General features: G+C 39.5%; 1 protein-coding gene across 1 annotated transcript in view; it reads left to right on the top strand.

The window, feature by feature from the left end:
* haspin (histone H3 associated protein kinase) overlaps positions 1 to 10,785 on the top strand; it is a 79,633-nt gene extending 68,848 nt beyond the window's left edge. The window contains exons 14-15 of the mRNA XM_072254396.1: positions 5,162 to 5,261; positions 6,719 to 10,785. Of these exons, the coding sequence (XP_072110497.1) occupies positions 5,162 to 5,261; positions 6,719 to 6,926 (308 nt within the window). The 3' untranslated portion in view covers positions 6,927 to 10,785. The remainder of the gene's footprint in view (positions 1 to 5,161; positions 5,262 to 6,718) is intronic.
* The last annotated feature ends 8,038 nt before the right edge of the window (positions 10,786 to 18,823 follow it).

The following is an 18,823-nucleotide window of genomic DNA, read 5'->3' as shown; positions in this document are numbered from 1 at the left end:
GTGTGATCCGCAAACTTGGAGATGCTGCATTTAATTCCCTCATCCAAGTCATTAATATATATTGTAAACAACTGGGGTCCCAGCACTGAGCCTTGCGGTACCCCACTAGTCACCGCCTGCCATTCTGAAAAGGTCCCGTTTATTCCCACTCTTTGCTTCCTGTCTGCTAACCAATTCTCCATCCAGATCAATACCTTACCCCCAATACCATGTGCTTTAAGTTTGCACACTAATCTCCTGTGTGGGACCTTGTCAAAAGCCTTTTGAAAATCCAAATATACCACATCCACTGGTTCCCCCCTATCCACTCTACTAGTTACATCCTCAAAAAATTCTATGAGATTCGTCAGACATGATTTTCCCTTCACAAATCCATGTTGACTTTGTCCGATGATTTCACCGCTTTCCAAATGTGCTGTTATCACATCTTTGATAACTGACTCCAGCAGTTTCCCCACCACCGAGGTTAGGCTAACCGGTCTATAATTCCCCGGTTTCTCTCTCCCTCCTTTTTTAAAAAGTGGGGTTACATTAGCCACCCTCCAATCCTCAGGAACTAGTCCAGAATCTAACGAGTTTTGAAAAATTATCACTAATGCATCCACTATTTCTTGGGCTACTTCCTTAAGCAGTCTAGGATGCAGACCATCTGGCCCTGGGGATTTATCTGCCTTCAATCCCTTCAATTTACCTAACACCACTTCCCTACTAACAAGTATTTCGCTCAGTTCCTCCATCTCACTGGACCCTCTGTCCCCTACTATTTCTGGAAGATTATTTATGTCCTCCTTAGTGAAGACAGACCAAAGTAATTATTCAATTGGTCTGCCATGTCCTTGCTCCCCATAATCAGTTCACCTGTTTCTGTCTGTAGGGGACCTACATTTGTCTTTACCAGTCTTTTCCTTTTTACATACCTATAAAAGCTTTTACAGTCTGTTTTTATGTTCCCTGCCAGTTTTCTCTCATAATCTTTTTTCCCCTTCCTAATTAAGCCCTTTGTCCTCCTCTGCTGAACTCTGAATTTCTCCCAGTCCTCAGGTGAGCCACTTTCTCTGGCTAATTTGTATGCTGCTTCTTTGGAATTGATACTATCCCTAATTTCTCTTGTCAGCCACGGGTGCACTACCTTCCTTGATTTATTCTTTTGCCAAACTGGGATGAACAATTGTAGTTCATCCATGCAACCTTTAAATGCTTGCCATTGCATATCCACCGTCAATCCTTTAAGTGTCATTTGCCAGTCTATCTTAGCTAATTCACGTCTCATACCTTCAAAGTTACCCCTCTTTAAGTTCAGAACCTTTGTTTCTGAATTAACTATGTCACTCTCCATCTTAATGAAGAATTCCACCATATTATGGTCACTCTTACCCAAAGGGCCTCTCACGACAAGATCGCTAATTAACCCTTCCTCATTGCTCAAAACCCAGTCCAGAATAGCCTGCTCTCTAGTTGGTTCCTCGACATGTTGGTTCAAAAAACCATCCCGCATACATTCCAAGAAATCCTCTTCCTCAGCACCTTTACCAATTTGGTTCACCCAATCTACATGTAGATTGAAGTCACCCATTATAACTGCTGTTCCTTTATTGCACACATTTCTAATTTCCTGTTTAATACCATCTCCGACCTCACTACTACTGTTAGGTGGCCTGTACACAACTCCCACCAGCGTCTTCTGCCCCTTAGTGTTACGCAGCTCTACCCATATCGATTCCACATCTTCCCGGCTTATGTCCTTCCTTTCTATTGTGTTAATCTCTTCTTTAACCAGCAATGCCACCCCACCTCCCCTTCCTTCATGTCTATCCCTCCTGAATATTGAATATCCCTGAACGTTGAGCTCCCATCCTTGGTCACCCTGGAGCCATGTCTCTGTGATCCCAACTATATCATAATCATTAATAACAATCTGCACTTTCAATTCATCCACCTTATTACGAATGTTCCTTGCATTGACACACAAAGCCTTCAGGCGCTCTTTTACAACTCTCTTAGCCCTTATACAATTATGTTGAAAAGTGGCCCTTTTTAATGCTTGCCCTGGATTTGTCGGCCTGCCACTTTCACTTTTCTCCTTGGTACTTTTTGCTTCTACCCTCACTTTACACCCCTCTGTCTCTCTGCACTGGTTCCCATCCCCCTGTTGTGAACTAACCTCCTCACGCCTAGCCTCTTTAATTTGATTCCCAGCCCCCAACCATTCTAGTTTAAAGTCACCTCAGTAGCCCTCGCTAATCTCCCTGCCAGGATATTGGTCCCCCTAGGATTCAAGTGTAACCCGTCCTTTTTATACAGGTCACGCCTGCGCCAAAAGAGGTCCCAATGATCCAAAAACTTGAATCCCTGCCCCCTGCTCCAATCCCTCAGCCACGCATTTATGCTCCACCTCATCGCATTCCTACTCTCACTGTCGCGGGGCACAGGCAGTAATCCCGAGATTACTACCTTTGCTGTCCTTTTTCTCAACTCCCTTCCTAGCTCCCTATACTCTCCTTTCAGGACCTCATCCCTTTTCCTACCAATGTCATTGGTACCTATATGTACCACGACCTCTGGCTCCTCACCCTCCCACTTCAGGATATCTTGGACACAATCAGAAACATCCCGGACCCTGGCACCAGGGAGACAGACTACCATCCGGGTCTCTGGACTGCGTCCACAGAATTGCCTATCTGACCCCCTTACTATCGAGTCCCCTATCACAACTGCCCTCCTCTTCCTTGCCCTACCCTTCTGAGCTACAGGGCCAGACTCTGTGCCGGAGGCACGGCCACTGTCGCTTCCCCCGGGCAAGCTGTCCCCCCCCAACAGTACTCAAACAGGAGTACCTATTGTTAAGGGATATATATTTGATGGGACCTATTGTTAAGGGATATATATTTGTTGGGAAAATAATTATAGTACTTACTTGACGAAGCTTTGTTATTGAACTTCAAGGCCAAAAAATGGGACTTTAAAAAATGGGACCAGTTACCTAAACTAAACATATGCTGTAATCATTGGTCAATAGAATGCTTACATTTTGAAATAAGAGGTTGCATTTGTTATTGCACTTCAGTTCCTTTCTTACTACCTACCAATCTACCCACCAATCTACCCAACCATTTAAATTAAGATAATTGGGTAGAAAGTTGTTTGATCAGTTTTAACAATGTATATAACTCTAAGCTTGTGTCTATTTTTTTGAAATCTTGTACATTATTTGAGTGTGCTTTATGTCTGTATTATCTTTTTCCATCAATTACTTTTCTCCCAAGTCCTCACACTGCTAGCCTCACTGCACCTTAAAGAATAACCTAGAGTTTCCTACCTCATTGGGTCTTGTTTCAATATTGCACAGAAGTCGTTCCACCTAAGATGATGTGTTCTATTGAGGATCAGCAGTAATACAAAATGTTATGCCACAGAAGTTTTAGGGAACACTTTGCCTGTGATAAAATATAATATTGATTGCACTCTGTTCTTTCCCTGGAAGCCTGTATATATTTAAAGAATTCCTGCTTTTGATTGTAATCCATTTTGAATTCTAGTTTTGTTTTTAATTCTTTGCCAAGTAACCTCAGTCTGTTGCTTTGTTACCAGCTTGTCAGTAGAAAACGGTTTCTAATTTACACTGTCAAACAGCAGAATTTTTAAGGCATTAATAAAATCTTTTTGTACTTTGAGAATCATTTGCCCATCTGTTTGCACTCCTCCTCAGTTCACCAATCACCTCAGAATCCTTTCTTGCTGAACCCTTTATCTTCTCTAAGCTGGCCATCTTACCTCTCCACTCTCAGTCCACCTGCTGGGATTTGACCTGAACGTGGATAATTTGTTCTCCACTGATGCTGCTTGGCCTACTGGATTCTCGTACTTGCAGCCTCTTGTGTCTCCATTCCTCTTGTGTCTCTCCACATACATTGAACTTCCTCAACTCTATACTGCACCATTTTCAATGCTTTGGCATCCTTAATAAAATGTACTCAGTGTTCAGAATTCAACTGCAGTTTTAATAATGTTAAAAATAATTCCTTTTTTTTGGTATTTGTATTCCTTTATTAATAAACATATTTAAATACCATAGTTATTTTAAAAGCCTTCTCAACTCGTTCTTCTTCAGTGGGATGTATGGAAAGGGGGCTGTGGATTTGCAGGTTTCCCTGTCATACCTTCTCTTTACCCACCCACTCAGCATAATAAGCTTTATGGTAATGAGCATATGTTTATCAGAGTATGTCGCTCTGCCAAAGTGAACAAGTTTATGCACAGAACTGCGGTTACCCTCAAGCCCTGTCCTCATTCTTCTTTTGCCAATCAGCATATCTCACATATAGTACCGGCATTAAATTTCATCTACCTTCCTGACGTCTACAATGGATCTGCCTCATTTTCCACATTTGGGTTTTGTAGCATCTACAAACTGGATTTGTGCTGTGTATGTTTAGGTCCAGGTTTGTCAGAAAAAGGAAATACCACATTTAATTTGAGTTTCAAAGCTAAGTGACCACCCTTACTCTCGGCCTCTTAACAATTTTTAAATTTTATCTGTCGTGTGGAGTTGTCGCTTTTAATACCAGAGACCTTGGTTGTGGAACTGTGTCCTTTATGTGGAATATACATTTTAGATATCTCTGTCACATTGGTAAATGTCTCAAACTAGTCAAATAAATGCTGATAATCAGTTATTTAGATAAATGGCTGTTGATTTTGCTGCAATTTTTTCTCTACTGCCAACATAAAGCCTCCATAACAAATTAAATGATTGCAGGAGGCTGCCAAAGCACTTACGAACCAACAATACGTTTGTGGTAGTCATAGCTACACTGTAGAAAGGAAATGACAGATCTGTGACCCATAGGTTCTAATTCAAAAAAAAAAGGACCAATTAATTTTGAATAAGGGTTAATTGATTTAATAAATGCTGATGAATGTAATGAGGTAAATTGCCCTACATGATTTTATATATATTCTGATGTAACTTTTGTGATCTTCTGACTTGATAGAACACATTGAGTGGAAATACACCAAATCTGACTGTGCTGCACAAGTAAATTGAAGTCTTTAATGGCATCTTAGAGAAAGCATCACTCCTGGTTTATGTTTTGAATGTCTCAATTATTATGCATTTCCAGTACTCATTACTTTTTGCCATGAAATAATTTGTACTCCTCAGATGTTGTGTACTTCTGTGATCTTTCCGCTGATGACAGTTTCTTCCATGGACAAGGAGATTACCAGTTTGATATATACAGAAAAATGAAGGAAGAAAATCTGTGAGTAATGAAAATATTGAAATAATTTCACTTTTATTTATCAAAAGCATGTATTCATTTTGTTATGTTACTGTTTTTAGCTCAAAACTGGTTATACCTCTAATGTATAACCTGTTATGTGGGAAACTGCATTGAGGTAGTTCAGTTGTCAGAACAGCAGTGGGCATTTTTGAATGTTCTTTTGAGATAGGGATAATTTAGAAAAATCATTACGGTTTGGAATTGGGAAATGGGAGGTGAAGGTGTCTGAGTTGCAGGGGAGAAACAATAAACAATGTGTTTATGATTTGTGATGCACTGACAGAGAAAGAGTCCAGTTGAATACAGAAGAAGATTGATAGAAAATGGGTAACATTTTACTGAGAGTTGGTCTTAGCCTGGGATATTGCCTTGGATGTTGAGCGGGATCTTTCTGGTTTTGGTGTGGTATAATTTCCAACTTATTTAACCCACGTGTAAAAATGGTGGGTTTATTATCACCTTTGTTAGATGTTTTTGTATTTTTACGGTATTTTCAAGCTAAGTTTTGAGGTTATAAAATGTTCAAATGAGTGCCACTGATCAGAGAAATGCTTGGCATAAAAGAACATCAAACTAATGTTAACACGAGAAATTCTGCAGATGCTGGAAATTGAAGCAACACACATCAAAGTTGCTGGTGAACACAGCAGGCCAGGCAGCATCCCTAGGAAGAGGTACAGTCGACGTTTCGGGCTGAGACCCTTCGTCAGGACTAACTGAAGGAAGAGCTAGTAAGAGATCTTACTGTGTTCACTTGCAACTGTGTTCACACTGCCTGCTGTGTTCACCAGCAACTTTGATGGGTGTTGATCAAACTAATGTTAATTTTTTTTTACATGCCTTTTTTATATGTAATGGCACCTTATCTCCTTACCTGCCCATCACCTCCCTCTGGTGCTCCTCCACTTTCCCTTTTTTCCATGGCCTTCTGTCCTCTGCTATCATATTTCCCCTTCTCCAGCCTTTTATCTCTTTCACCAACCAACTTCCCAGCTCTTTACTTCTCCCCTTCCCCTCTCTAGGTTTCACCTGTTATCTACAACCTTGTACTTCTTCATCCCTTCCCCCACCTTCTTATGCTGACTTCTTGTCTCTTTTTTCTCCCCAGTCCTGATGAAGGGTCTCAGCCTGAAACATTAGCTGTTTACTCTTTTCTATAGATGTTGCCTGGCCTGCTGAGTTCCTCCAGCATCTTGTGTGTGTTGCTTTGATTCAACTGTAGCAGCCTTCAGTTTTGATTTCTGGTGATCCATGATACTCTCGAAATGCATTTTGCATTAAAACTTTTAAATCACTAACTTTTATGGAATAATTATAATAGACATGCACTCCCAAGTTGATTAGAAATATCCATGTTCTTAATCTTAAATAGCAATATATATTTCTTTAGTTTCTACATCCCTTTCTCTTATTAAACCATTTTTTTTTCTTTTTAGTAACAATTGGGCAGACTACAATCCACATACAAATGTGTTATGGTTGCATTACCTAGCTGACAAAATGTTGAACATGCGTTACAAGAGAACAGCATCCAAGGCTCTCAAAATGCTTAAAGGAATGTTTCAAGAGTTCATGAAGGAATCTCTGGAGTATCAAAGTGCTGTAGATTTACTTCAGTCCAGTCAACTCTTTCAACAGAACTAAAATATATTGACTTTAAATGTAATAATGTAAATAAACTTGCATAACTAGCAATAAAGCTTTTAAGAATATTGTAAAATATGTACTGTATTGTCCAAATAAATTTGCATTGTAAAGTAAAAACAGAAAGTGCTGTTGATACTCTGGTTAAATAATTTCTGTATTGAAAGGGCTGATGTATCTATTTAGTGTTTAATATTTGGTTCTGAAGAAAATAGTCATCTGGGTTGTCAACCCTTTAACTTTATTGCACTCTGTACATACAACTGACTTGAATGTCTCCAGCACCTTCTGTTTTTATTTCTGATTTTGTCTGTTTTTTGTTCAGTATTTATGTAAAAGCTGTCATGCAGTCTCAAATTAATCTAATCTTTAAGTCTCGTTGCCAAAATGAAATTCCATTCTAAATCATTTGTTATTGACCAACAAATAATGAAATATAACCTTTTATCACTGGGTTTGGCGATGACTTTAAAATATTTTGTTTACCATGTGTACAAAGAAGCCTGGTAGTTTATAACACATTGAAACTGACCAGCATGTGAAAGAAAATTATTTCCTTCTGTGTTTTAGCCTGACAGTTGATACTTTCAGCTATTTGCAATATAGGAGTTCTTGTGGCTGTTCCATTTCATAAAAAACTTTAAGGCAGTTGGCCGCTATTCAGCCCATTGTCTGAAGGAAGCTCCCTGCCTGATTGCATCTTTCAGCATCAGGGCTATTAGCTCTGCTGGATCTTCTAAGGCACACATCCAAGTACAGGCCACACCCACATTATTGGGGGCAGTGTTGGTTTACTAAAAATAACAATTTTCTGTAATGCAAAGCTTTCTCATCCGTGAAATGTGAAATATATAATTTGTTTGTTTAGTTTTTTTCCCCCCCACAAGAAATCCACTCATGGAATTTATTCCCTATCTCAAATGCTGAGTACTGATTTATAATTCTGTAAGGTCAGATTTGTATTACACTAACAGCCATGAAGCAGGGATCATATGCACATTTTAAATGTGATGTGATTTCTGTCTGTCATTGCCTAAAGTGTGATACTTCCAGGTTCCAACTTCCTGTAAGATGAAAAGAAAATTACTTTTATGTCTTTTGGTGTTCAATAACTCTTTCCTATTCATTCTGTCCAGGCTGCTCATGATTTTATTCATTTCAATCAAGTTTCTCCTTAAGTTTATCCAATCTTTCCACATGGTTACCACTACAGGGATATCGAGGAGCGGATAGGGAAACAGATCCTGGAAAGGTGTAATAATAACAGAGTTTTCGTGATGGGAGATTTTAATTTCCCAAATATCAATTGGAATCTCCCTAGAGCAAGGGGTTTAGATGGGGTGGAGTTTGTTAGGTGTGTTCAGGAAGGTTTCTTGACACAATAAGTAGATACGCCTACAAGAGAGACTGTACTTGATTTGGTATTGGGAAACTAACCTGGTTAAGTGTCAGATCTCTCCGTGGGAGAGCATTTTGGAGATAGTGATCATAATTCTATCTCCTTTACAATAGCATTGGAGAGGGATAGGAACCGACAAGTTAGAAAAGCGTTTCATTGGAGTAAGGGGAACTATGAGGCTATCAGGCAGGAAATTGGAAGCTTAAATTGGGAACAGATGTTCTCAGGGAAAAGTACAGAAGAAATGTGGCAAGTGTTCAGGGGATATTTGTATGGAGTTCTGCCTAGGTACGTTCCAATGAGACAGGGAAGTTATGGTAGGGTACAGGAACCGTGGTGTACAAAGGGTGTTGTAAATCTAGTCAAGAAGAAAAGATAAGCTTACATAAGATTCTGAGAGCTAGGTAATGTTAGAGATCTCAAAGATTATAAGGCTAACAGGAAGGAGGAGCTTAAAAAGGAAATTAGAGCCAGAAGAGGCCATGAGAAGGCCATGGCGGACAGGATTAAGGAAAACCCCAAGGCATTCTACAAGTATGTGAAGAGCAAGAGGATAAGACGTGAAAGAATAGGTCCTGTCAAAGTGTGACAGTGGGAAAGTATGTATGGAACCGAAGGAAATAGAGGTACTTAATGAATACTTTACTTCAGTATTCACTATAGTAAAAGATCTTGGTGATTGTGCTGACTTGCAGCTGACTGAAAAGTTTGAGCATGTAGATATTAAGAAAGAGGATGTGCTGGAGCTTTTGGAAAGCATCAAGTTGCCGGGACCGAATGAGATGTGCCCCAGGCTACTGTGGGAGGTGAAGGAGGAGATTGCTGAGCTTCTGCTGATGATCTATGAATCATCAGTGGGGACGGGAGAGGTTCTGAAGGATTGGAAGGTTGCGGATGTTGTTCCTTTATTCAAGAAAGAGGGTAGAGATAGCCCAGAAAATGATAGACCAGTGAGTCTTACTTCAGTGGTTGATAAGTTGATGGAGAAGATCCTGAGAGGCAGGATTTATGAACATTTGGAGAGGTATAATATGATTAGGAACAGTCAGCATGGCTTTGTCAAGGGCAGGTCGTGCCTTACGAGCCTGATTGAATTTTTTGAGGATGTGACTAAACACATTGAAGGAAGAGCAGTAAATGTGTATATGGATTTCGACAAGGCATTTGACGAGGTACCCCATGCAAAGCTTATTGAGAAAGTGAGGAGGCATGGGATCCAAGGGAACATTACTTTGTGGATCCAGAATTGACTTGCCCACAGAAGGCAAAGAGTGGTTGTAGACAGGTCATATTCTGCATGGAGGTCGGTGACTAGTGGTGTGCCTCAGGGATCTGTTCTGGGACCCCTACTCTTCGTGATTTTTATAAGTGACCTGGATGAGGAAGTGGAGGGATGGGTTAGTAAGTTTTCTGATGACACAAAGGTTGGGTGTGTTGTGGATAGTGTGGAGGGCTGTCAGAGGTTACAGTAGGATATTGATAAGATGCAAAACTGAGCTGAGAAGTGGCAGATGGAGTTCAACCCAGATAAGTGTGAAGTGGTTCATTTTGGTAGGTCAAATATGATGTCAGAATATAGTATTAATGTTAAGACTCTTGGCAGTGTGGAGAATCAGAGGGATCTTGGGGTCCGAGTCCATAGGACGCTCAAAGCAGCTGCGCAGGTTGACTGTGTGGTTATGAAGGCATACAGTGTATTGGCCTTCATTAATCGTAGGATTGAATTTAGGAGCCGAGAGGTAATGTTGGAGCTATGTAGGACCCTGGTCAGACCCCACTTGGAGTACTGTGCTCAGTTCTGGTCGCCTCACTACAGGAAGGATGTGGAAGCCATAGAAAGGGTACAGAGGAGATTTACAAGGATGTTGTCTGGATTGGGGAGCATGCCTAATGAAAACAGGTTCAGTGAACTCAGCCTTTTCTTCTTGGAGGACAAGAGGTGACCTGATAGAGGTGTATAAGATGATGAGAAGCATTGATTGTGTGGATAGTCGGAGGCTTTTTCCCAGGGCTGAAATGGTTGCCACAAGAGGATACAGGTTTAAGGTGCTGGGGAGTAGGTACAGAGAGATGTCAGGGGTAAGTTTTTTCACGCAGAGTGTGGTGAGTGCGTCGAATGGGCTACCGGCAATGGTCGTGGAGGCATATACAATAGGGTCTTTTAAGAAACTTTTGGATAAGTGCATGGAGCTTGAAAAATAGAGGGCTACGGGTAAGCCTAGTAATTTCTAAGGTAGGGACATGTTTGGCGCAACTTTGTGGGCCGAAGAGCCTGTATTGTGCTGTAGGTTTTCTATGTTTCTATTTCCAATTGGATTGTTCTCTTCAAGATTTCTTTGTCCTTCCACACCACTGAATATACTATTGCCTTTTGTATGCTTTGAAATACTTCCCTAAAAGCACTTTGACGCATTCAATTAGTTTTAAGTATGGTCAATGTATTCCAGTATATTAGCTTAATTTTTGGAGTGTTGTTTTTATCTTTGTCCTGCAAAGTTAAGTTCAAGGTTTCAAAGTACTTTTAGTATCAAAGTATCTGTACAGATTCGCTCTCCTACAGGCAGCCACAAAACGAAGAAACACTGTGGAACCCATTTAAAGAAAATATCAAATACTCAATGTGTGTGTGGGGGTGGGGAGCAAATCACACAAACAGCAAAAAGCGAGCATATTACACACAAAATATTAAACGTCAAACGGCAGAGTCCACGAAACAGTCCGGGAGTGATAGCCAGAGTTAGTTGGAGAAAGACTTTAAAAGAAATGTTGCAATGCTAAATAGTTTTAAATAGAAGTACTAAGATATTCAATCTATGATAATGAAGGCACAACAAATGCCAGATGGTGTGTGATTTGGAGGTGATTTCCCAAAAAACCTGTTGCCCTTGTTGTCAGCATGTTTTTGTGAGATGCTGTTGAAAAAGCAGTGTGTTGCTGTTGCGACTTTTGCCTATTTTCAGATTGCAGTGTGCTGTGATACTGATGGACTACATAGTTAGTTGATAAACACGTAGACTGCATTGACCTAGATGTATTAAGTCTTCTGAGTTTTGCAATAACATCCAGTGCGCTAAATGTCAAATGTTATCATTGCTGTATTGTCTTGATGATGGAGAGGTTTTGAAGGACTGAGAAATTAGTGGTTTGTGGCAGAATACCAGATGTCAAGCAAAAGCTAAATGCTGGGGGGCAGATACCCCAAGTCAGGCAGCATCTGTGGAAAGGGGAAGTCAACAGTTTGAGTATGCAGTCCTTTATGATTTCTTCCCCAGTATTTTCTGTTTTCTTTTGTGCAAATACAAAGAAAATAAGTAATAATAATAAATAAGCAATAAATATCGAGAACATGAGGTAGAGTCTTTTAAAGTGAGTCCATAGGTTATGGGAACAGTTCAGTGTTGGGATGAGTGAAGTTATCCCCTCTGGTTCAAGAGCCTGATGGTTGAGGGATAATAGCCATTCCTGAACCTGGTGGTGTGGTTCAGTGAGAAGAGGCGGGAGTCCTTGATCGATGCTGCTTTCCTTCGACAGTGCTCCATGTAGATGTGCTCAATGGTAGAGAGGGCTTTCCCTGTGACTGGGATGTATCCACTACTTTTTTAGGATTTGCCATTCAAGTGCATTTATGTTTCCATACCAGGCCTTAATGCAACCACTTATATACTCTCCACCACACATCTATAAAAGATTATCATGCCAAATCTTTGCTTTCTTCATAATTGCACTTGCGTGCTGGACCCAGGACCGAACCTCTGAAAAGGTAACATTGAGAAATTATCACCTCTGGTCCCCTGAAGAAGAATGGCTTATGAAGCTCCAGTTTCCTCCTCCTCAACTCAATAATCAACTCCTTGGTCTTGCTATCTCTGAGTGAGGTTGTTGTGGCAACATTCAGCCAAAATTTCAATCTCCCTCCTTTATACCAGCCTTGATTCAGCCAATGACAGTGGTGTTATTGGCAAACTTAAATATGGCATTAGAGCTGTGTTTAGCCTGACAGTAGAAAGCATAAACAAGTAGCACAGGGGGCCAAGTACGTAGCCTTGCGGTGCACCTGTGCTGAGGGAGATTGTGGAGGAGATGTTGTTGCCAATCCTAACTGACTGGTGTCTGCAAGTGAGGAAATTGAAGATCCAATTACACAAAGAGGTATTGAGGCCTAGGACTTTAAGCTTAATGATTGATTTTGAGGGGATATAGTATTGAATGCTGAGCTGAAGTCAATGAAGAGCATTCTGATAGATGCATTTTCACTGTCCAGCCAATGAAATTGCATATGCTGCTGTTGACCTGTTGAGAAGGTAGGCGAATTGGAATGGATTCTCAGGCAGAAGTTGGTTGGTGGTTGGGCTGAGTTGTTCTCTGATCTTGGCAATTTACTTTGCAAACATTTTCTCATCATATGGGGAGCCATCGACAGTGTGCTTTTGATTGATTGTGGTGTGTTTTCTGAAATGCTTGGCCTTTATACACTTTTCAATCAGCTGATTGGATTCAGTTCGGAAACTCATTTGTGATGTGGGGAAGAAATCTCATTACTGATTGGCTGTGTGGTGAACTTAGTGCATGGTGGTCTGCAACTTTGGCCTGTATCGGCTCACAAATAGGATTGCGGTCTATGTGTCTGTTTATAGAATTATTTGCAGAAAACCATGCTTTGAGGATTTCTCTTCCATGTCATGTGTTCGCTTGTGCCATGACTCACTGATGCCCAGTGGAATTTGGGCCCCCTCTTGATTTTCAGGCGTAGAGATTTGGGAGAGTTGGTCATGCCACTTTACAGATCGTCTATAATGAAGAAGTTTTAGTGGAAAATGGTATCATTTAAAAAAAAAACTAACCTGAGCCATTGCACCTGAGAAAACTGATCAGATGGCCCTGAGAATGGTATCTGTTGTAATGAGTACTGACCACATGATTTTAAGGTGAATGTAAAGATTTGGTAAGTTTGAGTCAGGCCTCCAGTTTTTCTATACAAAATAGTTATATTAAATTACAATTTTAATTTGAAACTGGAAGTACAGTTGGGTTTGGCAGGGGGAATTCCTTAGAAAGCAGTCCATATTGTGATTTATTTTTTGGTAACAAGAAGCCTCATCATCTGCTTATATGTCAACTAATACAGGTTGGAAAAATTGCTTATTGACTTATCCCACAAATTTCAAGTGAATTATTCTGTATTTGAGGGTTTTAGTAGTGATTAGAAAAATCTATAAGGGAAAATTTATGTTGGCTAAACTGCCTTAATGTGTGCACTATCTGTATATCCACAATCGATCAAGGTCTTCTTTTCTAATAATTTTGCTCATTTCCTCCTGTCTCATTCATAGTAAAGTACCCAGACTTTGTGCCATCATTCTACCTTGGTGAACGTATAGAGAAAATGGGAGAGTACTATGTGGCCCCATAAGTCTACACTGCCATCTAGAAAGGTCACAAATGATTCTCAACTCCACTTAGCTGCCTAATCCTCATTTCTTAATTATTAACCTTTCTCATCTCAGTCTGAGCTTTATTGAGTGGGTTATATCCAAAAAGGAGAATCCTATCTGCAGGCTGAGAATAAATGGGGAAGACATAAAACAAGTACAGAACTTTTCTACTTAGGAAGCTGGGTGACATCAGATGGCAGGTGCGACTTGGACATCAAAAGAAGAATAGGGATGGCAAAAGACATCTTTACGAGAATGAAGAGTATACTGACCAATACTAAACTAGGCATGACAACCTGCCTCAGAGTACTGAAATGTTACGTTTATCCAGTTATGTTATATGGCTCAGAATGTTGGACAATATCTAGTAACATGAGGAAACGAATTGTAGCAGCAGAGATGTGGTTTTTGAGGAGGATGCAAAGAATATCATGGACGAAACGAATATCTAACAAGGATGTCATGAACAGAGTAAACACAAAAAGAGAAATAATGTATGAGATCATGAAAAGGCAATGTAACTTCATTGGACGTGATTAGGAAAGTGGAGTTAGAATGCAAGGTAATTTGGGAAAGATTGAGGGGAAGAAAGCAAGAGGAAGACAAAGACAAATGATGATGGAGACAGCAGCCAGAGAATTGGAAATGAATACCAATGAATTGATCTACTTGACCCGAAACAGGAGTGTGTGAGCCATGGCAGTCAAAGCTCAAACTGGGCATGGCACCTAATGATGATGATAAACGCTGACCCCTGAGGACTCTGATGCTCAGGCAAAGAAATCTCTTGAGTTCAAAATGATTATAACAGGTTCCTGGTCCTCCAGCTTCCAGAAACAATCATTTATTGGCATTTACTCAGCCAACTCCTCACAGAATTTATGCACATCTGAGGTCATATCTCAATCATAACTCCAATGAAGATGAGCCAATCACTAGAAGAACAGGCCAGCCTTTTCATGCCAAGAATTGATCTAACTAATTTACAGCAGAAAGATTCCAAGGCAAGTATACATCCTTGGATACACAGAGGGAAATCACTCCAGGTGGGATTTTTTTACTATCACATCAATTTGTGAGTTAATTCATAATATTGTGGATATAAAGCAGAATAAATTTAGCTTTTAACATATTCCAGTCTTTACAAACTGTTATCAATTTATCCAGTGATCACAAAGGAATTGGTGAATGAATAATTGTTCTGATTAATATAATAGCTGTAGGGTCTGAGGAGTTGATTATGTTGATCCCAAATGTTCAACTTGTTTTTAGGTGTAAGTAACAGCATTCTTTCTGAGTTTAGTTGACAATGCTCAAAAACTGTTTCATTTATTTTTGTATATTTACAGCATCATTGCAATTTTAAAAACTGTACAAATAGCACCATGTTCTCTGGTTACAATGCAGCAATATTTCATTAACAAAATCATCACAGTCCTATCCTTCATTAGTGATTACTTTGTGACATTAACAATACGTAATTAGTTTCGATTGTCCATAATTTCAGGCTGGCACTCGCACTGCTTGGGTAGTAATCATCCTGTGCCATAGTTTTATGTACATTCTGCAACAGTGTTATGGTTTACTCAGAATGGTTTCTTTAGATCATTTAAACCTTTATAATCATCTCAGAATATAAATTTACCTTCGCAAACAGGATCTTTTTGTTAAAGGAAGAAATCAAAGTCTGATACAAGGGTTCAGTTATGAACAAGGAGTAAAATTTGTTCAATTCTAACATTCAAATAAATGAATATAATCAAATGTCAATAAGCAGTCAGTTATTTCCATTTTGTATGATGTTCTTTTGCTGCTAACCCCTTTAGCCAATTCTGTAAATCAACAGCTGCTTTAAGAATGAGGACATGTAAGCTTGCAGTAGTGTGCACAATGTGAAATAACAGCATATAAAACAACACAATTAAATAACAGGACTGTTTTAGTACTGCATTCTGTAACTTTATCTCTTCAATTACTTTACATATGAGGTAGTCTTTCATTTTTGATCTTAATATCTTGCTTTTGAAGTTTATCTACATTTGCTTTTCACTAATTAGTTTAAGATAAATGCTAAAACCATATGTACCAGTACATTTAATAAAAGCACATATTACCTACATTTTCTTTTGAATTAAACAATTTTTCAAAATTTTCCATATTACCAAAACCAAAATTGACAGTATAAAGTGCAAGAGATTTTTTTTCAAAGGAATAGCATGCTATCATAGTAGAGCTAATATTTGTATCAGAATCTTGAAGCTGGCAATTTTCCACACAGACAGAGGGACTGGGAGAAACGGAAAGAGGCAGAGAGGGATGGGGAGAGAGAGAGAGAAAGAGATCATTGTCAAACAATATATATTGATTTTTAGATTAAATATGACAGAATTTAATTACTTCATGCTCAGAGCAATATCTATATATGCTGGTGAAAATGTTATTACCATTTTAAGATGGAATATCAGAACTGCGAATTGAGAACATCACAAAAATATTTTAAATGAAATTTTATTTTAAAATATGTGCATCTAATTCAGTTCTAGAATGAAAAATATTTAGTGAACCATTCTTGTTGCTGAGGATATTTTCCTTTATTTTCTTGATTTTCGGTGCTATCATTTGTAATGCTGTAATGTGAACAGAAAAAGTTAATTTGCAGTCTGTTAGATATCATGTGATCTTCAACAGCTTTACATAAGGATGATGTCTTAAAAGGGCGTTTTAAATGGTCTTTATGTAATTAAATAGTCATAGAAAAGTACAGCACAGAAACAGGTCCTTTGCCACATCTAGTCCGTGCCGAATAATTTAAACTGCCTATTCACAGTGACCTGCACCTGGATCATAGCTGTCCATACCCCTACCATCCATGTACCTGTCCCAAACTTCTCTTAAACATTGAAATCAAGCTTGGATGCACCACTTGAGCTGGCAGATCATTCCACACTCTTGGGGCCCTCTGAATGAAGAGATTTCCCCTCCTGTTCTCCTTAAGCGTTACACTTTTCACTCTTGACCCATGACCTCCAGTTGTAGTCCCACCCAACCTCAGTGGAAAAAGCCTGTTTGTATTTACCCTAGCTATTACTCTCATAATTTTCTATGCCTCTTATCAAATCTCCCCTCAATTTTCTGCTTCGCAACAAATAAAGTCCTAACTTATTCAATCTTTCCTTGTAACTCAGGTCTTCCAGTTCTGGCAACATATTTGTAAATTTTCTCTGTACTCTTTCAACCTTATATCTTTCCTGTAGGTAGGTGATCAGAACTGTAAACAATATTCCAAATTAGGCCTCACCAGCATCTTAATACAACTTCAACATAATATCCACTCTCCTGTACTTAATACTTCGATTTATGAAGGCCAATGTGCCAAAAGCTTTCTTTACAACTCTGTCTACCTGTATCACCAACTTCAATAAATTATGGGCCTATATTCCCAGTTCCCTTTGTTCTACCACATTCCTCAGTGCTCTACCGTTCACTGTGCAAGACCTACCCTGGTTGGTCCACTGAAATGCAGACAAGTATGAGCTGTTGCACTAAATTCCATCTGCCATTTTTCAGTCCATTTTTCCAGCTGGTCCAGATCCCACTGCAAGCTCTAATAGTCTTCCTTGCTCTCTACACCTTCTGACCCTATGTCACCTATTTCTGATGATTTAATGTGATCATTTAACAACAGAGTGATATCACCCCCTCTGCCTTCCTGCCTATCCTTTAATAGAATGGGTATCCTTGGACGTTAATCTCCCAACTATAATCATCTTAGTCATAATTCAATGATGCCTACGTCATACCTGCCAATCTGTAACTGTGTTACAAGTTAATCAACCTTATTCTATATACTGTGTGCATTCAAATATAACATCTTTAGTCTTGTATTCACCCTTAAGGATTTTTTCCACCTTTTACATTGCCACAGCTGCAATTTTGTCCTCTCATCAGCCTCTCCTTGCTAGAAATCTCACCACACATTGCATCTGTTTGTAAACCAACTACTTCATCTTCAGCACTATCATTCTGGTTCCCACCCCCCTGCCAAGTCAGTTTAAACACACCTGAACAACTCTAGGACATTGGAGCCCCTCAGGTTCCGAAGTAACCTGTCCCTTTTGTACAAGTCATACCTTCCCCAGAAGAGATCACAATGATCCATGAATTGGAACCCCTGCCCCTTGTACTAGTTACTCAGCCACACATTCATCTGCCAAATCATCCTATTCTTGCCATCACTGGCACATGGCCCATTCAGCAATCCAGAGATTACTACCCTGCAGGTCCTGTTTCTCAGCTTTCTACCTAGTTACCTAAAATCTGTCTTCAGGACCTCCTCACCTTGTCTACCTATGTTATTGGTGCCAGTATGTAGCAAGACAATATGAGAATGCATGGCACGATCAGAGATATCTCTGGTCCATACTCCTCTCCTATCAGATTCCTTCTTCTCCAGCCCTTTATCTTCCCAACCCACCTGGCTTTACCTATTACCTTTGAGCTATCCTCCTTCCCCTCCCCAAACCTTTTTATTCTGCTGTCTTCCCCCTTATTAGTCCTGAAGAATGGTCTCAGTCCCAAACATAGACTGTTTATTCATTTTCATAGATTTTGCCTGACCTGCTGAGTTCCTCCAGAATCTTGCATGTGTTGCTTTGAGTTTCCAGTATCTGCAGACATTCTCATGTTTATAACATTGACTCTTAACTATTTTTCATAGTTTTAATATTCAGGGGAGTGAAAATGCTGCATTTAATTACAAGGGCTTAGTCATGATAAAATCTTGTCTTTAACTTCCTAACATGTCTGTGATGCTAATGTTTTCATAATGGTTTTGGGAAGGAGATTATAGCATATTGACTAAACAGTACTGAAGAAATGGGAATATGTTACTTGGGATTGAAATGGAATATTGGTCCTTTTGGTTTTCTCTGATTGAAGCTACAGAGTGGATGGTGAAATTACGTTGGCTTTTAATTGCTGCAGAACATCGTATTGGTTGACATTTTGCATCAAAAGGGTGTTGTCAATGCAAGGGAATGTTTTGTCGGTATGCAGCTGGTCAATTT

Source organism: Mobula birostris, chromosome 3 (assembly GCF_030028105.1).
Source record: "Mobula birostris isolate sMobBir1 chromosome 3, sMobBir1.hap1, whole genome shotgun sequence".
Classification (NCBI taxonomy): Eukaryota; Metazoa; Chordata; class Chondrichthyes; order Myliobatiformes; family Myliobatidae; genus Mobula; species Mobula birostris.
The sequence above is the reverse complement of the archived record's forward strand: the minus strand, read 5'-3'. Positions and strand labels throughout refer to the sequence as shown.